Genomic DNA, 23,564 nt, shown 5'->3' with positions numbered 1-23,564 from the left:
TCCATTATTCATAGTTTGTATGCTTTTTAAAGAAGGAATGAAAACAAAACAAACACAGTTAGGATCATTCTTTCTTTTATTTCATTTTCCTTTATTTTCCAATTATAGATATTTTAAAGAGGAGCAAAAGGAACAAAAGGAAGAAGAAAAAAAAAAAAAAAAAAAAAAAAGAAGCGTGACAAATTGGCTTTTTTTTAAGGAGAAGCTGATCTTAAATGAGAAAGACAAAATAGAATTAATTGTTCAATTCTGTTTTAGTCATCACTGTTAGAGCTTGAGTATTTAAAACTATTAAAAACAAAAAGAAGTTTAAGCATTCATTACTATGCGTATCAAGGCACCTACCTCTACTTTTATTATTCTTGATTTTTGGGTTTGGGTATAAGCTGTATTTCATTCGGATAGCAGCTTTAAATAAAACTTATTCTATTAAAAAAAAAAGAGTTACGATCTTGATGATAGTATCCTAATATTTATTGTGATCCATATTTCAATCCCATAAACACAAGAATCTCATTTGAGTTAATTTAATGTTTATTTGACAGGAGCTGTTCCTATTTCATTATTGAAACGCAAGCTTATCAACCACTTGATCTCATATCGTTCTTTGGCTGTCTAGTTAGTTAGCTCTAAATGGTGCAATACGATTTGCCATCGCATTTGAGAATGGAATAAAGCAACAATTGAGCCCTATAGGCTTTATTGTTCTTATTCTGAGGGTTGATCGAGACATACTGTCTGATTTCAGATGGTGTTGGTTGTTCTGTTTGTAAATATCCCGAGATTTGATTCAATAATTGATCAATAATAGTACTGTCTTCATAACAAACTATGTCATGATAGAATTACCGTGTATTTCTCTTTAAGAATGTACTTAGTTTAGAAATACTTACTAGATTGATAGCAGCAATTCCATTTTTATCTATAAAAGAGATGGTATAAAAGAGTGTTCGCTCTGAGGAATGGAATCGAAAGGGGATCCAAACTGCTTTTGCTTTAGGCAGATCAAAGAGCCCCTAAATTAACTAGTATGGGATAAATGACCATGATGACATAATTTAATGTCAAACTTAAGTTATTGACCCAGCCCGGTAGATGCATTTTAAATGATAGACATCATATGGCCTTGAAGTTCTTGTTGAATTCTATTGACTGTTAGGACAAGAAGCATAGCTCTCAAAGTCACTGTTTTACTCCATCCTAAATTTGAATCTGTTTGAGTGTTAAATCCAGTGGACCTCATCCTTGAACTTGCAAAGTGAATTCATCAGTGCAAACATACATTTGTGTATATATTCAAGACTGTCATGATTGGAAGAACTGTATGAATAAAGATCCATCAAGCCTCGGTATTCTATTCATAATGTATTGTCTATAAGTCACTCGATCAGATCTTAACATCTCCCCATCATTCAATAGCTTAACCAGCATGGTTGATGAGGACTTGTCTTGAATAAACCTGCAAGAAAACTAGGTGCGTATCCGTGATGAACTCGAATTTCTTCAGTTATTCATTTTGCTATCAAGCAGCGTCCACATGTAATTGTATCGCTCCCTCTATTCAAGAAAACCCGATTTACCAGAGAAAGTCTAGTGTTTATACAATCAGTTTTTTCCCTTTAAAAGAAATTTACGAATCAAATCAATGCTCTAGCGTAAAAATGATGGTTGTACTCTTGGACCATTTATGCCATATATTTTAGAAATTACAATACATTTGTTCACTAATGAGCTAGTGAAGAAGAATTGGCATTCACTGTCAGTTGAACCACTTGTTCAGGTTCTGTTGTATTATAAAGCCCCTTTTTGTCCTTTAATAGGTCTTATTCTTTTTTAAAACAGTAGCATTGTTTTAACTCGGGAAGCATTCTTTGTGTAATTGTATTATGGCTTCAGGTTGCTCTAAATTAGGTTGAAAATGCGTTGAATCTGCAAATGCATGGTGTACTACAAGCGAGTACGATAGGAATTCTAATTGAATGTTCCTATATTCATACTAAAGAAAAAAAAAAAAAAAAAAAAAAAAAAAAAGAAATACAAATATGCACGTAAGTATGTGCGTGTGTTTTTAAACGGGTTGCAAGGGGAGGAGGAGAGCTTTCATATTAAAATTCTTTTCGATAAGCTCACTAAATGTGTGCCCTTAAAGTCCATTTATTAAAATATGTTGTTATAAAATAGAGTTTATATTCATTATTATATCTTTTTTTTAAAAAATGTACTCCTTTTGAATATTGTTGCTTTTCGCAGACAATTTATACAACATCATTTTTACATTGAATATAGAAAAAATGTAAAGATCATTTATTTTTTTTTGTTTACAGCAAGATGCGATCTCAGGTTTACTTTCAAGCGCAAACATCGGAGTTTGATGTGACTTTGAGCTCTTTTATACTATTAAAGAGTATTTTTATTTTAAATTTAAAATAACCCAATTGAGCACATAATCACTTCTGGGATTGAATTGTCAGGGTCAGATAAAAAAATAGAACAAAGAACCTTTTTGATAGGCAAAAAAGGGAAAAAGACGAAGAAGGAAAGAGGAAAAAGAAGATGTATCATCAAATACTATATTAATTGTTACACAGAAGCTCTTTTACACAGTGTTTTAATCTAAAATAAACAATTTAATAAAATAAATCAGACGCTTTAAAAGGTATAAGAGACGAACGCCAAATCTTTTTGAGACAAGTGAACAAAACAAATTAGATAACGCAGATTCCTTTTGTAGACGAGTTTTTTATCATACTGCCATTTTCCACCTTTTACTGTGGAGTGCAATGTAATTGAGCAACTGGCTGTATGCACATATATCATTAGCTTTGTAGTATTGTAACTGAAATGGCAACAGTATAAGCACTTTCTTCATAATATGTAAGCGGGATAGAGTTTATAATTCAATCATCAAGGCATTATGTTATAAAGTACTGGACTATTTGATCATTATTCATCATATCATATAGTATAAGCTTATACGTACAATCGTCTCATTGTTCTAACTCCACTCTATCAGTGACAATATGTTGTCAAAAGACAATGATAGCACAAATGACAGCAGTAATAAAAAATGCTGTCAATTTATCTTTTTCTTTTCTTTTTCTTTATGTAACCGCCTCTAAAGGTCATAACAGTTAAAGTTCAATCGCTGGTATTGGGTGGAAGCCACAATATATTCCGCTACTCAAGACGCTTGTAGCTAATGTTCATACCCTTGTATCACATACATTCTTCTTTTTGAAGTACATCTTTATTCATGAACTGGAAAATAACCCAGCGTTTCCCTTGGAGGATTTCATTAATGTTGACTTTCTTAAAGAAGTCTTTTTGTCACTCCTCAATAACTACAAGCCAGACACGCAGAAAGCTTCGACAAAATCAAGAACTTACAAAGGGCTAGTACTCAACTATCGACGCCAGTACTTTCAGTGCTGTTCGTACGAGCCAATTAATATGAAGTATGCTCATCAGATAGCCTCTTATGAAGTGGTAAAAATCGTCACTGCTTATCTGATTGGGACCAGGGTTCAATTCGGAAACAAAGTTCGAATGTTTCTTAATTTGCTCTTAAAGAAGAACGAGCGAATCAAGGCGCTGAAAAGCGAGATGAAGAAAAACGGGGGAACAGAGGAAGGGATTGCAGCAACTATAAAGACAATAACAGAGCAGATCAGCAAGGTCAAGCTGGCTATATCGTCAAGAAACATTGAAGATATACCTAAAGAGTTTTTCTCCTCAAATGATTTAGATAAAATCCGTAATCTTTTTGACTCGTATTATACGGATTATCGATTTGCGAAAGGCTCGATCTATTACGACTGCAAAGCTAACCCTCTCAAACACATAAAAGCGTACTATAGACTATCAAGCATGTGTGAAGCACTTCAAAACAAATCATTCAATTGCTTTCCGTTAAGAAAGAGCTTCATACCATCGTACATGACGATTGATACGTATATTTTAAATACTCAAATCTTAAAGGATTCCATCATCAGCCACTTGGATAAAGAAGTAGTATGGGGAGCCGTTCTTAATGTTACATCAAAGGTGATGAAACCACAAGGAGAAAGAAAGTTTATGAAATTTAGAGGTACGATATACATAGATGGCGTAGGTGTGTTGGTATTAAAGCAAAAATACGATACGAAGAAGAAAGGTGGCAGCAGTGGCGGAAAGCCAAAATCTATTAAAGCAGACGAATTCCAGTACATTAAGCAGTTGGGAAAAGAAGATTTGTTGGCTGATGTTGGCAAATGTGTATTAATTGATTCTGACCGTCGAGACTTGCTTTACTGTATTCATGGAAAGAGCGCTGTTGAAAATAAAATGATTTACCAATATACAAGCAACCAAAAAGCAATCGAAACTAAATCCAGAAAATTCAGGAAGCTCAGTAACAACTTGAAGAGAGACGAAGTGATTGCAGCAGAGCTTTCCCTGTCACATTTCAAATCTTCAACTAAAAACAAAGACAAGTTTGTCGAGTATCTTCAAGAAAGAGCCAAAGTCACCCCAGCCATGAAAGCGTATTATTAAAATGAAGATCACCCTGCAGCAGAAGATCAGGATGCCGGTGGTTTTTTACCCTTTGGAAAAATGAAACTCTCAAGTTTCATCAATCAGCAACAAGCAGACAAATAGCTAGCCAAGAAGCTTAGAGAGAGGTTTGGGAATGATGCTATCTTAATACTTGGTAACTGGTCGGCAGGAAATGTAAAGTATCATGAACCCATTAGAGGCGTCGGAATGAGAAGAATACTAGTCAAAGAAGGCTTCCAGGTGTACCTCCTTGACGAGTTCCGAACTTCTAGCCTGTGCTCTTCTTGCCAGAACGATGAACTTGAAACGTTTAAAAAAGTACAGAACCCTAGACCATATCAAAGAGAAAAGTATCCCCTTGTAGATCGTCATGGCCTTTTAAGGTAAGTGTTTTTTATATGCAAGTAAACAAAAAAAAAAAAAAAAAAAAAACAAGCTTTCATAATTTCTGCTCAGGTGCAAAAACCAACAATGTTTAAAGGCTGTGACGAGCACAATAGAAGCTACTGATAAAGTTTCTCTTCGTCGTCTTTGGAATCGTGATATGGCTGCTACATTAAACTTTAGAAACATCCTTTTCAGCCTGCGTGCAAATGGTGAAAGACCAGGACGTTTCTGCAGATTGAAAAAAATCTCTCTCCACTAACTCTAAAAGAAGGAATATATCATCATCATCAGCTAGCACTAGTCGACCGACGAAAAGACAAAATAATCCTTTGTAGTTACCGCTATATTAATCCCAGATACAGTGTAAGTCTTTGAATAATAATAGAAGGAGTTGCTCGTCAACATTTTTTTGAACATGTGTCTACAAAAAGAACCTGCATTGTCTGATTTGTTTTTCTCACTCGTCTCAAAAAAATTTGGCGTTCATCTCTTTTATCTTTTAAGCCGTCTAACTTATTTTATTAATCGTCTCATTTTAGATTAAAACACTGTACAAAAGAAGCAAAGACCATAAACATGAACAAAGCTATCTGGTTTATTCATGAATCTATATAAGAGTAAAGTATAAAATAAAAGCCCAAAGCCTTTAAAGTTTACCTATTGGTATCTTGTAATGATCTGCAAGTTCAGAAACAAGGGATTCAACCTTTCTGATCTCTTGCTCTGTTGCACCATTATGGATTGCACCATATCTGTGACCCTTCAGCTGAAGTGGTATATTCTCTGCCATTAAACCTGCTACAACCACCAGACTAGTTTCCTTTGGGTTCAAGACAGATATATCACTCAGAATGGGACCGTAGAGATGATGAAGAGCTGTTTGTGCTAAATCAGGGTGTGTGCTGTACATATTCTTAATCACCTTTTCCGTATGACGACTATATATTTTATCAAATAGTTCCTTTCCTCTTTGTCTTTGAAATTGAACATCAGACCAAGTCTCTTCTTTTCTGTATCCTTTGTATATAAGTCACAATGGTTTATTTTTTATGTATCAAGCATTACCTTAATGGCTTTTTCGGTAACAATGATTTTATTGTATCTGGAGTCACATCTGCTAAATGTTGAAGAACATTAATTGTCTGCGAGATATGTTTAAGTAACAAAAAAAGGTAGTTTTTAATCGTTCTTCTTTTTTACCTTTGGAAAGCCTATGATGACATGACTCTTTAGGGCTGCCTCTCTCATCCTCAGTACGATTTTAGACATCAAATCATTTTTTACTGATTGGCTTTTGCCTTGCATCTGGTTTATATGATTTGATATAACATCGTATACGTCCCGAACATCTTCTGGGTGATTGACTGAAGCCATGACAGAAACCTATCAAAAATGGAGTATGAATGCACTATATTTTTGTCTATATAAACTTACAGAAGCAATATACCATGTATCTTTACTAATGTCACTTCCTTGTTCTAATGCTCTTAATAGTATATTTTTAACTGACATAAGACAAAAATAAACAAGACAAAAAAAAAGAAAAAAGAAAAGCTAAACTTGTGGGGAATTGACTTTTGATCATTTACTTTCAATTTAAGTTCAGCTTGTTTCCTCGCTGCTTATTTAACCCAGATTCAACTGATGAATAATACAACCACCTCAACAGGAATCCCTTAGCTGTCTTTTTGAACAAGTTTTAGTCTTAAAGATTGCTTGGCTAATATTATTTATATTTTTCTAGAGAATGTTGTTACTTTTCTTACAAAAATCTGGTCAAAAAAGACATTTAGTGGCTTGCTTAGACCAGAATAAGCTAAAGAGATGAAATAATATAGCCGTAATGAAGATATCAAACTAGCATATTATCTGAAGCTCTTATTTCTTGCTGTTATTAACTGAGAAATTGTGAGTATCTGCATTTGTGAAGATCAACAGGAAAACCTGCTGAACGAAGCCGATAAGGAAGATGCATGTGTAGATATGGAAGATATTTTCAAGTACAAAGAAAAATAAAAGACAAAAAAAAAAAAGATCATCTTTGCTCGTATTATATATTTGTCTTGAAAGAATTTGATTTTAAATAATCCAGGCATCTCTGGCTATACAACAAGACTTGATTTGACCATAAAAAGTATGAAAGAATACACCATTATTCAATTGTTGTACTTGAATCAAAAGTCAGTGAGACTGTTCACATACAATAAACTAAGCGGCCTCTAATGAGAGTTAGACTGATGCTGGCATCAGCCAAGCACAACCCTACTTCATTTAACTTTTTCAAGAAAATATACGTGGAAAAAAAAACTTTATTATATAAGTTTGAAAGCAAATGAAATGGCAAATGTTTGCTATCCTTAAAATAAAGTTACTTGCTATCTATCAATTCTAATGAGCTCTCCGAATAACCATGGAGGCCAAAATCTCTTGACGGAGCTGGTAATATTTAAACTAAACATTTACCTCTAGTATTTAAGAACAACTTCGAGCCGTAACATTTAAATTACAATTATTTATGAATCTCTGATATTAATCCAATTTAGTACTAGATAGACTATAAAAATTACATCCTAAGTTTATTCTAACTGACAATTAAGCAAAAGTTTTGCTCTCATCCAAAAGAATGACTGAGGCCGTTCATAACACATGCAAGTGACTTAATGAGACTAACTTTGCTTGCATATGTTGATAGGCTTATGATTATCAGGGACTGTAGGTTTTTACAAAAGGTAAAACTCGGGTATATTATTGTAGCTAAACCAAAGCGTAACATTCATACTGTATTCAGGTGTAACTTGTAATATGATATAGAATTGCAACATGAAGGCAACCAAGAAAGCATATCCTATTGCACATTTGTCAAAATACGATAGTCAATGACCTATTTAATCTATAATACTACTTTAAAGCAAGCTCTATTGGTAAAACTTGCATATGTGCTATATATGTAATGCTCATCCATTGCTTGTTAACTAATAAAATATCGAGTATTTCTCGACCAATCAAATACTTTCAAATTGTATTTATGCATACATTCAAGAGCTGTATGCGTTTAAAACAAGATTTCTTTTAGTTATTTTGTAAAAAAAAATAAAATAAAATAAACGTATGGAAGATAACGTACCACCATTCGGATTGTCAGTTAATGAATGGTCCTTTTATCAGTATGTTCTTGCATCGCCAAAGGGTACTAAATTTACAGATCGTCCCGAATCTATGGATGTTCAAGATGCCTACATTGCCATGAATTCACTGTTAAAAAAGGTTCTTTCTTTCTTTTTTTTTTTTAAAAAAAAAATATTTATACAAATATGCCTCTTCATTAGAATGCTTTGGAAATTATTGTAGTTAATAATGAAAATGTGTTGAAGGCTATTGACTTGACAGATGCTGAAAAGTAAGATAAGAGTATCACTTTTTAGTAAAAGAAAACAATTCCTAATGACATTATATTATAAAGAGCAAGTAAGCTTAATGATGATGCTCGTTTAGTATACAACGCAATACGTTCTTCAGGAAATACTGGTATTTGGACAAAAGATCTGAAAAAGGCAACTAACCTTCATACCATTGTGCTTAATCGTACACTTAAACAACTTGAGCAAAAGCGGGAAATCAAGTCTGTAAAACACGTTAAATATCCCACGCGTAAAATATACATGCTGTTTAACTTGACGCCATCAAGTGAAGTGACTGGTGGTGCTTGGTATACTGACCAAGAACTGGATATTGATTTTATTGATAGTTTAAAAGCTGCTTGCTTAAAGTACATTACCTCAAGAGTAATATTTTCCTTTTTTCTTGCAACATCTATTAAATGATGATTATTAGAGTTTTCCGCGTGCTGAGGGCATACCTGATGCTGTCTTTGGTGCTGAACATGAACATTATCCAACTGCAAGTGAAGTGAAACGATTTATTACAGAATCACGTATTTCTTCCATTGAGCTATCAGTAAAAGACATTGAAAGTATATTGAATATTCTTGTATATGATGGTGATGTAGAGAAAAAGATGCCATTCATGGCTGATATGGAGGATTTTAGTGATGACGAAGAAGACAATGGCTTGGTTCAATGGTCATATAAAGCTATTAAGAAAGCGGTCAATCGATTATCAGCAGAAACGTTTACAGAGACACCTTGTGGAAAGTGTCCTGTATTTAGTTTTTGTGTAGAAGATGGTCCAATTTCTCCAATGAATTGTGAATATTATAAAGTTTGGTTAAACTGGTAAAAAGATGAATGATTATTTCGTATTGCTAGATGTGCTTGTATTTTCTAGCTTTGTATATAAATAATGAACATCCTAAGTAAAAATATCTGTTTTGTTTTCAGGAAATATATTGTAAATCTTGGTAAACATTCAATATATATATATATATAGATAACACTTATCCTCAACAAAGCACTATTGGTCACAAAAGAGTTTTGCTTTTTGCCCCCATATTATTGTATATATATCTTTGTGAAAACGCGTCATTTAAATGAAAGATACTTTGTTTTGATTTTTGATTCACTACTAAATTAGAATAGATGCTTTTTTTATGCATATACTTTATTTTGATTGGATAATATTTTGTTAACCGAAGCATTATTTGATTGGCCGAATATCATTTAATGCTTTTTTTTTTTCCCTTTTATCATTTTATATTTCTTTATTACAAAAGGAGGCGAATATAGGTTATTATGACGAGCTCTGATCAGAAAATGAGCGAGTCATGTACAGACTTAACTGATCTTGAAGTGAATGACAAGGAATTACCGCAGCCACAAAACAGCAATCACCTTAGCACTGCACCACTTAAAGACAAACTACTAACGAACTCTTCATACCTAGCAGCAGAAATACCTTTAAAGTTTGGTCATTTTATGTCCAATTTATGGACTTCAGGATCAGAGCTTTCTAGCTCTCTCTTTTTGCAACAACAACAGCAACAACAAGATAATTGCATTATTTGGTTACTGGGCTGCTCATATATTATCAAACCAACTGATCATATACAGCAGGCTCTTCTTGAAGCTCAAAGAGATTTAATGTTTAATAAGGGTTCATCAGAAAATGAAGAGGAAAACAACCAAAATATGCATATGCTTTGGCCACCCGATTTTTATGATGATTTTACTTCCAGATTGTGGATGACTTATCGCCATAATTATCCACCCATTCGTCCGTCAAGTCACAAGACAGATATTGGCTGGGGATGTACGCTGAGAAGCGGACAAAGCTTATTAGCAAATACATTAATTATTCATTTCTTGGGAAGAGGTAACTAAGACAAGTAGTTGATTCATCAGATCATAATCCTTCTTCTTTTTTGATAGACTGGAGACGTCAAACACAAAATCAAGCCGCATGGAAGCAATACAGTAGAGTAAGAAATAAAAAATGACTAGACATATTAATTATATTTGACCATTCGGTAGATTGTGCACTGGTTCCTTGATGAATTATCACCAAGAGCACCTTTCTCAATACATAGGATAGCATTATTGGGTAAACAGCTTGGGAAAAATATTGGTGAATGGTTTGGACCTAGTACAATCAGTCAAGTGATACAGTAAGGACTAACGACATGGAAAGAGATTTAATTGTAAATAACACTTTGCTTTAGAGCATTGGTTTCTGATTTTGCACCAGCAAACCTATCTGTTTATGTTGCAGCAGATGGAGTGATTTATAGGGATGATGTGAATGATGTCGCCACAGGGAAAAAGCCAAGAGGCGACTTTAGTTATCTGTCATCTTTAGCGGATAGTAAAGGAAGAGAAGAAGCAAAGCATTTGTATGATGCCAGTACTCCTCAATCAAGCACAGTCAAGACAGACACATTTAAACCTGTGCTAATATTAGTAGCGCTACGATTAGGAATTGATTCACTTCATCCAACATATTATGGAGGTTTAAAAGCATGTTTTGAACTTCCTTCATTTGTTGGTATTGTGGGAGGTCGACCGAATTCATCACTTTATTTTATTGGTCTAAAAGGAGATGAACTCATCTACCTTGATCCACATTATTCTAGACCAGCATTGGAAACAAAAAGCTTAGCTCAGTATACAAGAAAGGATTTCAATACTTATCATTGTACTATTCCACGAAAGGTTCATATATCCAATATTGATCCATCCATGTTGGTTGGATTTTACTGTCAAAATATAAGCGATTTTGAATCACTATGTCAACAAATTACAAAGGTTTATACACGGCATCTTTTTTTTTATACAAATATATTTATTATTCTCTTTTTAGACGTCAAAAAATCACAGCGCTATTATTTCAGTAGAGCAAAGCGCACCAGTTTATGAAGAAGATGTACGTAGTGAGAATGACTTTGGTATTGTGAGTGATGATGATGATTCAGACGTTGATGACATTGCAGACAAATAAACTTGATTATATTTTATTACTGCTCCTGCTGCTTTTTGAAGGGTGGGAGACTTAAATAGGTCTCGAGCTGTTTCTTTTTATGTTCTAAAAGATCTAGTTCTTGCTGATATAATCTTTCTTGCTCTTCTTTTGCGTAATGTAAGCCTGGTAATTCTTCTAAAACTTGTCTCGCATGAACAAATCTTTCTTCTAAGTGGGCGACTGCTTTTCCAATAGAATCTTGGTTATTTCCTGATAGAATTAGTTCAATTATGTTGTGGAAATCTTGTATAAAAGAAAAATCTGATTTCTTGAAAGCAGAATCAGCCATTTTAATGTACTAAATAACAAAAAAAAAAAAAAAAAAAAAAACTAAAATTTTTAAAAGAATGTTTTGCAGCATAAAAGCCATTTTTGTTTTGAATTAACGGCAACTTATATCTCTGTAGTTGAGACGTATTGTTTTAAGATAAATAATTTATGATTCGTTGAACTTATTTGTTTTATGGTATATAAATGTGATTTATAATAGTATTCTTCATATAATACAACATAATCAATATAAATTGCATTATTTGTATTAAACAAAATGAAACGGACTTCATCATATAAAAATAAACGATGCTTCCTTACTAAGTACACCTGGCTTTCTATTTCTTTTCAAATAAATGGCAAGTAGAACGCCATGATTTATTTGACGTAAATAGTGAAAAGCAAGCAATTGTCTCATAAAAAGTCCTTTAATTGATGAATGCTCTAAGTAATACCGCCTTTGTTTCACATTTGTAAAGCCCTACTAATGGTACACCCTCTAGAATATTTATAGTCGCTTTACGATCAATCAGCTTTGATGTTTTAAGTGAAAACAAAAAAATATATTCAAAAGAGTGTTTTTAGCTTCTTTTTATATACATGCTTTATTCTAATTTTTTATAATGTGCTCAAATCAATCAAGTCAAATCTTCTAGGCTTGGGTTGATCAGCAGGAATAGGAAGTGTTGCTTCACGATCAAAGACAATACCAACTAATCTGCGCTTGGGATGCTGTAAATCTTTATAAAAGCGAATATATCCAGGTTCTAAAGCATAAAGCGTATGGTCTTTACCCATGCCAACCTATTAAGTTAAGTTAATATCATAATATGGCCGAACATTTTAACAACATACGTTTTCTCCTGCATGGAATTTGGTTCCTCTTTGACGTACAATAATGTTGCCTGGAATAACTTGTTGTCCACCAAACATTTTTACACCTAATCTTCTACCTGCTGAATCTCTACCGTTACGTGATGAGCCTCCAGATTTCTTTGTGGCCCAACGTACTTGAGTGATGTCTACAAAAATGTCATTTTAGAACAATTTAATGAATCAAGCAAGCTATGAACAATAACCTGTACTGTTTTTTAAAATCGAGGTGATGGTTGGTCTATTGCATGTTGTCCATTGACAAGCAGTTGCAGTTGCTGTGTTCAATTGTGTGAAGGCACGGTTGAGAAGTGACATCTTGGGCAAAAAAAGAAAAATATTTCAAGGGGAAACATGGGTGAGGCAAGAAAAGTTTAAACGTCACATATTAGATATCCGATTGTTTTCGCGATCAAAAACAACTCATACTTGACACAATCACTGTGAAATTGAAGTGATCGAGTAATATTAAGAGAGACTTACAATAATGTAAAGGACAAGCGTCTCAATTAAAAACATGAAGAAAATCTGCGAGTTGTGAAAGTAAATCTATTAAGTCTCAAGTAAATAGTGGTGTTTCTTGTAAGCTTTTGTCTTGTATTAACACGTCTATATTCATTGTTTATTTTTTAATTGTACAATATAGATTAGGATGCTTTCATAAGTGCATTATATCTAATAATCATTATAAACTTTGAGGTTTCCTGCAAGTACTAATGCTAGTCCAACAGATAATGCAATAGATATAAATAAGTAAGTAGAGAATGCAATAAATCGCTTGAAGGATAGGGATTGAACATGCTGTACTAATTGTGCCATAATATTACCTATTACTAAGACAAAATAGACGCATATGTATTCACATACTGGTATAAACGTAGCACGATAGTATGCTTTGTCTTTTTTAAATCCCAAGTACATAGAGAAAGTAAAGACGATATACAACATGGCCATAAAGATTTTGTTTTGACTGATTTGAATTTGATAGATTTGATTCAGTAAAAACATTGCCAAGAAACCATATGAAAATATTTGCCACCCAATACCAGGCTGAATGATAGCTGTTAGCGTTCCATGAATAAAGACCCACGTCTCTAATAATAATGTCCATGATTTGGAACGATGACTCTATTAAAAATAAATAAGATACTGATGCTTTTGCTGCTCTTTTTTATATTGACCTTGTGTAAAAAATTAGTTGACTGCCAAATCAAAAAACATTGATATACAAAACCAAACAAATGACCCATTGTACCTTCCTGTTGTCAGTTTTAGTTTGTACACTCGATTAGTGTATTGACACTCCTTTTATATCATTTACTTACCACAGGATGATAATGGAAATTAAGAACTGTCCCAAAGCTCATTATATAACCATGGTATTTTTTTACAAATTGTACTACATTCGCGGAAGAATTTTTCCTTAAACCGAAAATAATACCACGTCTAAATATCAATGATTAAATAAATTTGTTATCAGATTTTGTTTGTATAATCCAACCGTGGTATGGCTATAATAATAGCAATGACCAATATGGCAACAACGGAACCCTGTGCAAGCCCTTCAGGTACAGTAGCTGCTAAGCCATCATAAAATATATGCCCGTGAATCAACTTGAACAAAAGCATAAAGCTATTCAAATACACCATTTGCCAATTCCACCATTGATAATTGTCTGACCATCGCACAATTTTTTCCTTTTTGCTAAATTGAATCTTTGCTAAAATGCCCCACTGTCCTATTTGGTGGACTAAGTAAGCTGACCAGGCTGTGTGTTGACCAAGCTCAATTGGATGTACCAAGCGCCATGGGTATGCAAAAGGAGTATAATGACCTTTTACGATGTTAAAGAGTTATTAAGATTTACTTTCTACAGCTTACCATCCATAAATCTTGATCCTCTAATCAGAAATTTTCCAAAACCCATGTCTCCCCTTTGTGGTTTAGAATTGTAAAAATCATGCCAACTGTTTGGGGACGAATACAGTGAAAGAATTGTAACTAGACAGCCAAACACTAAAGAAGTAGTAATATAAAAAACATATAAATTAGAATTGTTATGATCATGCTTTGAGTTGGCCATAAGGAAAGAAAGAAAACAGTAAAAAAAAGGAAAATCCACAAAAATCGGATTTTCTGCATGAAAGCCAGATCAATAAAAATAAAAAAAAAATTCATTATAAACTCAGCAAAAAGTAACGGGTTATTGTATTCGTTTAAATCTTAAAAAGGACAACATGTTATGACTGATTGTAGATAGTTTTATGAGTTATTTGCTTTTAATATAGGGTACCTTCTTAAAATAATATCAATTTTTATTATTAGAATCAGGTAACTAGGTAGGGAATATATTAATAAATAAATAGCACTATAAGAAGCCAGCAATTCTCTTCATTCTTCTGAAGAATTATTATTTTGCGAGCTTTCGTCACTTGATTCTTTTTCTTCCTCCTCAGCTACTTCTTCAGATTTTGGCTTCTCGATGCAAAACACTTTTCCAGGTACTGTAAAGCCGTGTTCATTGTCAAGCTCATCTCTTGCAATAAAAGGCGGTGTAATCACCAACCCAACAATTCCGTTTGCTTTTCCTTTTGCCGTCACCTTCATCATTGAAGCATCAAATCGTGTCACACCTTCTGTGATTGAAGGTCTCTCGATTTTGATTTCTTGTCCTTTTACTGCCAAATTCAGCTTGAGTGATCTTGTTACTAGATTTTCAATCTTTTTTGGATCCTGTTTTAACGAAGGGTACACATCACCCAAATCGTCAATCATTTGTTTGATTAATTCCTGCTTAGCTTGTAATATCCTTGATTCTTCTTCTGATCCTGGTTGCTGTATGACTAATGCACATACCTGTTGTCTTAGACGATTTGACCATTCCTTGTTCCTAGAGAACAACCAACCATGCAGTTCTTGAAAAGGATCATTGACAGAAACACCTAAATGGATAGGTACATCCATCACCTGTGTCAATAAAGTTTGGATGAGATATTTTTCAACAAATAATGTGATATACGAAGCGTCTAATATGCCATTCACAGGTGTCATGTACTGCTCAATAAACTCTGCTTTATCGGGATATAGTCGATATACAAAGTCAGTTCCTCCTTGGCAGTCCATCTTGGATTTAAGACCCATGCAAGTATTGTTCAATTGACTTAATAAATGTGATATTTCTGGTTGAATAGTAGATAGATCATCATCTGTCACTCGTATTTTCTTGACGAACGAATAAAAACTGACTTCCAATTGCTCATAGGCTTCTTTTTTTTTTTCTATTTCTGCCTTTAAAGTAGCAATATTTTCTTGTAATTCCACACATCGCAATTTCTCCTCCTCTGAGGCATCTTGGGCTTCTAATTTCCACTGTTCAAAAGATTCCCTTTGCTCTTGCAATTCCTTTGCTGCCTGTTGTTGAAATGTATCTTTCTCATTCTGGATACGTTCCAATATTTCTTTGTGAATCTGAAGAGATTCGTTCAAAGAGTGTATAACGAGATCTTTATCCGAATCTGTTTCTGTAATTTGAGAAGAGTGAATGGATGATTCATTGATGGTAGACATGCGACAATGTGCTTTTTTACGTTGGGAGGAAAAAGTGATTAAAGGGATATATTCTCTTTTCAAAAGCAATATAAACACCGCAGCTGAATTAAGGTAAATGGAAGGTGGTTCTGTGGTGACAGATCTCATGCTATCATTTATTTGACCCATTGAAGAGGATGGAAAGAGAAAAAGAAAGAGTAAGAAAAGACATCTGGTCTCATTATTAGAGATTTGCTTCAGTCAGTTTAGCTTATACAATTTAGAATGCTTGAAAGGGCTTGGATTTTGTTTGCTTTGTTCCCCTTTTCTTTTCTCCTTATCTTGCAAGCAGGTTCACTTCCCCTGATAAGTTTTTTCATTTGTTGCATGAATCTAAGCCGCGTGACTGTATTTCTTGCTCCATGTAAATGGTTGCTGACTTCTCTTTTCTTTCTTAACTAAAATGAATTCTGAAGAGAATAAGCCCAAGTCCTTACAGTTAGAAGACAATATATTTCACCTTGACCTTCATCCAAGTAATGACCTTGTTGTCACTGGCATGATTAATGGTCGTATTCAATGGTCAGTAGTAATAGAAAAAATAAACAAAAACGAATTGCACACTTAATTGCTTCAAAACTTTTGTACAGTTACCAGTATGGCTTAGAAGAACATAAACATCTTTGGACTTCAAAGACATTTAAAAAATCATGTAGAGGTGTTTCTTTCACATTAGATGGTTCAAGTATGAAAGAGAAAGAAAAAAAAAAAAAGGAAACTTGATATTTAGCTTTTTTTAATAGAAATCTTGGGAATCTCAAGAGATAGATCTATTCAAACGTTAGATACTGAAACTGGAAATATTGTCCGTACAATAGAAGCATCACATGAGTAAGGCATAAGGGAGCAATATGGAATAATTAAAGTGGAATTCTAACACTTTCAACTTGTATAGATCACCCATTAATTCCTTATTAGTTATTGATGAATACATGACAGCAACAGGTGATGACCAAGGTGTAATTAAGGTAAAGCAATAATAAAAGAAATACAGAAATAGTAGCATGTACTCATAGAAAAGAAAAGATTTGGGACAATCGTAAAGATAAGGCAGTGATGACATATGCAGAGCATGAAGACTATATATCTCAAATGACATACAGCCGCTCAAAAAAAACTTTAGTAGCAGTAGGGTAAACATCACATGAAGAACATTATTAAATAATACAAATATATATTGACAATAATGATAGTGGTGATGGGTATTTATCAACATGGGATATACGGAAACCAAATGTAGCAGCCATGTCAGATCAGATGGAAGATGAGCTGCTGTCGATTGCATTAATGAAGGTATTTAGAAATCTAGTTTGCAGCATTACATTGTATTATAACACGTATTTTTTAGAATGATAAAAAAGCAGTAGTGGGCACTCAAGATGGTATACTAACTTTATGGTCATGGGGAGATTGGGGAGATTACAATGATAGAATTATTGGTCATCCTAATTCGATTGATGCTATATGTAAACTGGATGAAGATACCATTTGTACAGGAAGCAGTGATGGTATTATCCGGTAATGAAAAATAGATAACCAAACGTGTCTATGTTACTGACCAGAAACCAAAAACATGAACAGTTTAGTGGGAATTTTACCTAATCAGTTTCATGGTATATTGGGAGACCACGGAGAAGATATGCCAATTGAGAACTTAAAATTAACGCATGATAAAAAGTACTTAATATCAAGTGGACATGATGATAAATTGCAGTTTTGGGATGTTGCTCATCTTTTCCAAGAGGAACAAGAAGTAGAAGAGAACGAAGAACCTGCTAACGTCGAAGAAAGAGAAATACCTATGACAACAAAAGAAGAAGGCGACTCTGATAATGATAGTTGGGGCACAGATTCAGATGATGACGCACGACAGTCCAAAAAGAATGACAAAAAGCGAAAAAAGACACAAAAGAAAGAAGCAATAAAGCCCTCTAAAAAGAAGAATTCAGCATTTTTTGCTGACATGTAAAAGAGGAAGGTTTTATAATATACAAAATGATTAGAATAGTTTAGATGTATGTAGTAATAAATATTCCACAGCTGCATTTTTATAACTGATGTCTAAGAAGTCTCTTGAAGGATCTTGATGTCTCATTAATGTAGGTGCAAAGACCATGGATAAGTTCTTGGTAGTCATTCTATTTAGCGAACTTGATTCGCACACTTTGTTTAAATGCTTGAGTAATATATTTAATGTATCTTTGTGGGCTTTAGGTAGCCGTGTTAATGCTTTGGTCGCCATTTCTAGCTTCTTTTCGTCATTGTTCATAGCTATTTTTTAAAGATGCTAAGTACACATGGTTCTTGTCATTTTTTTTTAGAAAAAGCTTACTTGAAATGTCAATAAGTTCTTGATAGCATTCAAATGTAAGAAGAGGATTAGGCAATTCTCTGAAGTACTGCTTCAAAACACTTGTAATAGCACAAACATCATTGTATTCATCTTCATTGCAAAGGTCAGCTTTATCTCCTTGCTCAAATGCCAATTGAATAGCCCTTGTCTGTGCTGCTCCTCCTGATTTTCTATAAATGCCTTCATAGTCTAATCCTCTCTGCTCAACAGCCTTGATGCATTCTTCCACTAAAAGTGGCACAATTCGGCCTTCGAAATCCACACGTTCCACCAAGGAAGCTCCGAAAAGATTTTTATTGCCTGATTGATTGCGTTGTCAATAAATAAATTAATTGTATGCACATGTGCACAGTTTACCTGATGACACGGGTAGCTGAGGAAGTAGCTTGTTTTCATGATTGAATACAGATGAAGAGTCAGACTGAAGATCAAAGCTGTTAGTACTGCAAGATGCATAAGCAGCAAGGCAAGATTGTGGCACTTGGCTGAGACATCTTGAATGAGCTAAAAATCCACATCCTTCACATCGGTATTCTGATCTTCCCCATATCTTGTCACTGCAGACACCACATTTTGTTGGTCGAATGAATGAAGTAGGCATGAATGCATGGTTTCCATGTAATGAGAGACTGGAATCCATAAATCCTGATTTCTTGGATAAATTTTGTAAGCTGCCAGTTGCAAATTTTGAAGAAAGATTGTAAATAGATGAAGATGCAGATGTGGATGAGGTTGAAGAGCTGGATATAGAAGGTTCAGGCTTTAATTTAGAATTACTGACATTTGTGCCATTGGTGTTGTTGCTGTGTGTAAATTTGTTAAACATGGTGCTTCCTTTCTTCTTGATACGGAATAGTGTAGGTGTTTGATCACCAAGATAACTGTTCCTTGAAGATACTTTACAAATAACTGAATCAGCATCCGATAATTTACGAGGTCTTATTGAACTGGTTGACTGTGATGGAGAAATGGTAATAGGTGGATCAGTAGGTTCTTCTGATTTGGTATTATTCAGGCTGATTAAATCATGAACAAGTTCGTTTCGTGTTTCTCTCAAATCTTTTGTTTCAGCATAAAGTAGATCTCTTTGTTGAGTTATAGACTTTAATTGAGCTTTTAGGCTTTTTTGATAGTTTGCATAATAAGTACTAAGTGTTTGCTTATCAACAGCTTGATCGATTTCAACTACTAGTGTGTCGCGATGTTTAATTAATTCACTACATGCATTCTCAAGCTGAGATCGGAATATAGCCAATCTATCCAAATCCTTTTTTGAAAGCAAGCCTGAGTCTTTTCGTAACAAAGCAGTAATAATAAACTCCTGTTGCTGTTTAATAAGGGCTTCTTTAGCATATTCTTCTTTAACTTTAGTAAATTCATCAAGTGCTTGCTGGCTGGCTTTCTAAATATAAGTACCCACGAGTTATTTTTGATACAAAATGAGACTTCTTTTTTTTTTCCTTGAAATACCTGTAATAAGTTATAATCTGATTCTAACTCTTTTAGATTTGATCTAGCCTCTGATAGTTCTTGCTTTAACTTATTAACATCAAAGTGATTAACATCGCTGTCGCGTGCTTCAATGGCTTGCTTCAATGAAGAAGTTCTTAAGGAAGACAGCAATATTTCTGATGCTCTATTAATGCGAGATTGAGTTGCACTTTCAGTGGAGGAGTCAAAGTTTAAGGATAAGTTAGCACCAAGCGAATTTGACAAGTTGTCGAGTAATTCACTTGAATTATTGTCAAAAAAAGAAAGAGTGACTGGTGAAAGTACAGATAAAAGTGATTCATTATTAACCTTCGTGTTACTGGAGTTGCTTCGTGATCTGGCAGGTGTAGGCGGGTCCTTTACTGGTTCACGTTGTGGTAAATCTGATAATGCTCCAGGCTACAGAATTATATGTTACTTCATTATTACAGCAAGTTTTAATTAAGCTTTTATTTACCTTTACTTTGTTTTTCCTGGATGCTTTTCGCGCTTCATAACATATGGTACAGTATATTCCCTGAAAACAAAAGTTGGATAGATGTTTAACATTCATTTTTTTTTACTGCATACCTTTTTTGTTTGAGTAAAGATTAGATCTTCTATTTTATTTTTACAGGATACGCATTTAAAGCAATCCGAGTGATAAGCTTTGTCTCCTAAGGTAACATATAAGCATTTACATTCCAAGCATGTTACTTGTTCTATTCACCTGTCATAATAGCTTCATTTCGGATGATTCCATTACACACTGTACAATTATATGAACAATTGTCACATACTGGTTTGCCATTATCCAATAATAATAAATTCGTTTTGTTCTTCACGCACTCTTTACATTTATCACAAACAAAACTATTTACAAGAAAATTAATGTCTACATGGAACAAGAGAAATTTTTTTGTACCATTTAATATGAAATAACGAGTCACCAAAAGCAACAACAGCACCTTCTTCAATTGGGTTTGAACAGCCTTTGCAGTTGGGAACAACTATTTCTTCTGCAGTCATTTTTCTATTTAAAGTGAAAATAAAAATAAATAAAGAAAGAAAAGAGAGAGAAGAATAAGATACAAGTGAGTATAAATATTAAGCTTTTTTTAAATTAGTGGTGTAACATTAAAAATTATCTAAAATACCTTATTTGGTATCGAGCATTACAATAAGACACTCACAAAGCTTTTATTGCAATGAAATAACAAAATGAAAAATAAACATGACTAAAGCTACTATAAATCATTTCAGCATTTATTTTTGAACTCTTTATTATTACCATAAAAACAATATGATCTATTTGTTGTCTTTCCGGCAAATGATCTTGTGTAAGAAACTGTCAGGAACAGATCAAATTCAAGTTGAAATACTTTTTAAATATCGAATTTCTGTTTTTAAGCAAAATAGTATCTTTAAAAACGTGCAAAGTATAGTCAATTAATAAACCACTTAATCATGACATATTAAGAAGCAATAATACATTGCATAGACCTTTGCTTGCTATTATTACCTTCTTTATCTAGTCAGTTTCACTAAGCTATTGTTTAGTAGTCAATTTATAAAGTGTAACACTAGTGTTTGGTCAAAAAAATGATACTAGCATATTGCTCATTGTAATCTGATTGAGTTTGCTTCTGCAGGGGTTTAGATTTGACTTTTTAGTATGTCATTTATGGCTTAACATTGACGCAAACTGTATACATCTAGGTTTGGATCGTAGTTCAGAATAGACTATGCTGTTGTCTTTATGAAATCTTAATTTGGAAATGATACAAAAACTATTTATTCGTAGTACGTTAAAGTAATTTATCCCTTCCCACTTTTTTATTTATTTATTCTAATTTACGATATATTTATTTCATTTTATGTAGTAAACCTGCCTGAATATATTTGATTTCATTGGCTTAGTTTTTATACTATAATATATAGCATGTCCCATCATTTGGAATATTCTAAACAGTGTGTTGCTGATCAATAAAATTAAATGCTTTGAGCACATAGATAGCTATATTTGGTATAGCAAATAAAACAAAATGAATAATGATCATGCAAAATTCTAGATTCCAATTTTACTGCAAATATTGAATCAGGATTATACTCAATCATATTAGATGAATAGGAAGCCCTTCATTTAAAATCGTGATGTTGTCAAATCTATCCTAGAGCGAGCATTATTAAGATTGTTTATAAGATGCTTTAAGCCTGAATGGTTGACTACATTAAGATTACTGATGACACTACAAGCTAAATAAATAAAGCTTCAGCTTTTGATTTTAAGTGCAATCTGAAAAAGAAGCAGAAACTATACCATAGTAAAATTATACCGATTTTGTCAAAAGATTTGGCGCCGTTGACCATTACATTGATATCTAAGAGTAGTATTTATATACTTATTATTTTACCAATTGGAACATAAGTACAAATATTGCTTGAAAGTGAGAGTCACTCTTGAAAATTTTTAAGAGGATACTATTTTTAAAGCTGGCGGTATTTGCAAAACCTATAGTCAGTTAATTTGGCATTAAACCAAACATTGTTGATGTGCTTGTTTTAATACTAGAGCTATATAGTTACAGGTTATATAGTTAATATTGTACTGATTGAGTAAAAAAAATAAGGCCATTTTTCTTTGTATGTATTTTTCTGTTTGTACCAGCAGAGACAGCTCTGAACTTTGTTCAAAGTGGAAATTGAAAGCTTCGCCTAGAACAATTTTCCTACGATTTCGCAAAATTCTGATCTGTTTCGAGTCTAATATGTAGAGTATTGTTGCGTCAAACCCTCAAGCTTTGCCTCAATAAAGACTTAAAATTGCTGCATTTTACTTAAAAATAATAAATAGAAAAAATATGTAAAACATCCTACTATGAAAATACATTGATCAATATCAGTATGCAAAAATATTGTATTTAAAATTTTTTTTAGATACAATTAATGTTAAAAACAGTTCTTTACAGCTGAAGAAATTAGGTTGAGCCACGGAAAAAAAGATTTGGGCCAGGAAAAAAAAAATGGGTCAGCCAAGGGAAAGTGGGACACTTAGTTGAAAATGGGACACTTCTTGAAAATGGTGCACTCGATTAAAAGTAACAACAAAATGAAGGTTTTATTTTCATGATATTATACTATAATAGAACTGATACACGGTTCATTTTAGTTTTGATAAAATAAAAATAGAGAGAAGAATGATATATTTGAGGAAGTAGAGTGTAAATACTTCTGCAAAAAATCAATAACGACTCTCTTTTCTATGCTAGCAGTTGGATATTTATCGGTATTATTCTCCTTATTTATTTTAGTGTTAGGAAATCACTGCCATTCTTCCCATATAGGCTGTAATAATACTGTTATCGTGTTTGGATTTGATGAAAGAAGAGAAAAACTTGTGATAAGACATCATTTTATATTGTTTTTGCAATTCCTTCCATTTTTTCCTTTTTTCACTATGCGTATGGACCAAGTTACCTTAATATTCTACTTGAAGCTACTGCAAGAGGGCTAAAAAAGTTATTTGAACCTGGAAGGTATTGTTGTTTGGTTTACTGAATAAAATTGATGTTGTTATTACGCACAAGGTTTAGACAACCTTAATTCAATCATCTTATTTATCAAGAAGGATTTTATAAGACATTACTTGCCATGTTAAATCCTATTCTAAAAGTA

The 23,564-nt window shown here is 33.3% G+C and overlaps 10 protein-coding genes across 10 annotated transcripts; 4 read left to right on the top strand and 6 right to left on the bottom strand.

Moving 5' to 3' along the window:
- Window positions 1-3,867: 3,867 nt before the first annotated feature.
- Window positions 3,868-4,533, top strand: RO3G_08596 (uncharacterized protein; the record flags this gene model as incomplete). Its single annotated transcript, XM_067663186.1, has 2 exons — window positions 3,868-4,087; window positions 4,154-4,533. The coding sequence occupies 2 exons, from the start codon at window positions 3,868-3,870 to the stop codon at window positions 4,531-4,533; spliced, it is 600 nt and encodes a 199-aa protein (XP_067519287.1).
- A 989-nt stretch (window positions 4,534-5,522) lies between these two features.
- Window positions 5,523-6,435, bottom strand: RO3G_08595 (uncharacterized protein; the record flags this gene model as incomplete). The annotated part of the gene is made up of 5 exons (XM_067663185.1): window positions 5,523-5,530; window positions 5,581-5,861; window positions 5,989-6,065; window positions 6,124-6,306; window positions 6,358-6,435. The coding sequence occupies 5 exons, from the start codon at window positions 6,433-6,435 to the stop codon at window positions 5,523-5,525; spliced, it is 627 nt and encodes a 208-aa protein (XP_067519286.1).
- A 1,596-nt stretch (window positions 6,436-8,031) lies between these two features.
- RO3G_08594 (uncharacterized protein) lies at window positions 8,032-9,159 on the top strand (the record flags this gene model as incomplete). The annotated part of the gene is made up of 5 exons (XM_067663184.1): window positions 8,032-8,187; window positions 8,250-8,320; window positions 8,384-8,629; window positions 8,669-8,705; window positions 8,755-9,159. The coding sequence occupies 5 exons, from the start codon at window positions 8,032-8,034 to the stop codon at window positions 9,157-9,159; spliced, it is 915 nt and encodes a 304-aa protein (XP_067519285.1).
- A 635-nt stretch (window positions 9,160-9,794) lies between these two features.
- On the top strand, window positions 9,795-10,487 carry RO3G_08593 (uncharacterized protein; the record flags this gene model as incomplete). Its single annotated transcript, XM_067663183.1, has 3 exons — window positions 9,795-10,191; window positions 10,248-10,297; window positions 10,350-10,487. 3 exons carry the CDS (start codon window positions 9,795-9,797, stop codon window positions 10,485-10,487), a joined length of 585 nt encoding a protein of 194 aa, XP_067519284.1.
- An 842-nt stretch (window positions 10,488-11,329) lies between these two features.
- On the bottom strand, window positions 11,330-11,623 carry RO3G_08592 (uncharacterized protein; the record flags this gene model as incomplete). Its single annotated transcript, XM_067663182.1, has 1 exon — window positions 11,330-11,623. One exon carries the CDS (start codon window positions 11,621-11,623, stop codon window positions 11,330-11,332), a length of 294 nt encoding a protein of 97 aa, XP_067519283.1.
- Window positions 11,624-12,222: 599 nt separating this feature from the next.
- RO3G_08591 (mitochondrial 54S ribosomal protein bL27m) lies at window positions 12,223-12,795 on the bottom strand (the record flags this gene model as incomplete). The annotated part of the gene is made up of 3 exons (XM_067663181.1): window positions 12,223-12,408; window positions 12,460-12,626; window positions 12,690-12,795. The coding sequence occupies 3 exons, from the start codon at window positions 12,793-12,795 to the stop codon at window positions 12,223-12,225; spliced, it is 459 nt and encodes a 152-aa protein (XP_067519282.1).
- A 351-nt stretch (window positions 12,796-13,146) lies between these two features.
- RO3G_08590 (uncharacterized protein) lies at window positions 13,147-14,106 on the bottom strand (the record flags this gene model as incomplete). The annotated part of the gene is made up of 4 exons (XM_067663180.1): window positions 13,147-13,152; window positions 13,345-13,605; window positions 13,803-13,923; window positions 13,979-14,106. The coding sequence occupies 4 exons, from the start codon at window positions 14,104-14,106 to the stop codon at window positions 13,147-13,149; spliced, it is 516 nt and encodes a 171-aa protein (XP_067519281.1).
- Window positions 14,107-14,869: 763 nt separating this feature from the next.
- Window positions 14,870-16,045, bottom strand: RO3G_08589 (uncharacterized protein; the record flags this gene model as incomplete). Its single annotated transcript, XM_067663179.1, has 1 exon — window positions 14,870-16,045. The coding sequence occupies one exon, from the start codon at window positions 16,043-16,045 to the stop codon at window positions 14,870-14,872; it is 1,176 nt and encodes a 391-aa protein (XP_067519280.1).
- A 424-nt stretch (window positions 16,046-16,469) lies between these two features.
- On the top strand, window positions 16,470-17,588 carry RO3G_08588 (uncharacterized protein; the record flags this gene model as incomplete). The annotated part of the gene is made up of 7 exons (XM_067663178.1): window positions 16,470-16,588; window positions 16,657-16,751; window positions 16,810-16,897; window positions 16,962-17,034; window positions 17,083-17,105; window positions 17,260-17,359; window positions 17,415-17,588. The coding sequence occupies 7 exons, from the start codon at window positions 16,470-16,472 to the stop codon at window positions 17,586-17,588; spliced, it is 672 nt and encodes a 223-aa protein (XP_067519279.1).
- Window positions 17,589-18,065: 477 nt separating this feature from the next.
- On the bottom strand, window positions 18,066-20,918 carry RO3G_08587 (uncharacterized protein; the record flags this gene model as incomplete). Its single annotated transcript, XM_067663177.1, has 8 exons — window positions 18,066-18,337; window positions 18,399-18,698; window positions 18,777-19,821; window positions 19,890-20,309; window positions 20,368-20,427; window positions 20,525-20,566; window positions 20,690-20,762; window positions 20,815-20,918. The coding sequence occupies 8 exons, from the start codon at window positions 20,916-20,918 to the stop codon at window positions 18,066-18,068; spliced, it is 2,316 nt and encodes a 771-aa protein (XP_067519278.1).
- Between the last annotated feature and the right edge of the window lie 2,646 nt (window positions 20,919-23,564).

The sequence above is a fragment of the Rhizopus delemar genome, genomic scaffold, assembly GCF_000149305.1.
Source record: "Rhizopus delemar RA 99-880 supercont3.6 genomic scaffold, whole genome shotgun sequence".
NCBI lineage: Eukaryota > Fungi > Mucoromycota > Mucoromycetes > Mucorales > Rhizopodaceae > Rhizopus > Rhizopus delemar.
Note: the sequence above shows the minus strand (reverse complement) of the source record. Positions and strands in the feature narration are given on the sequence as shown.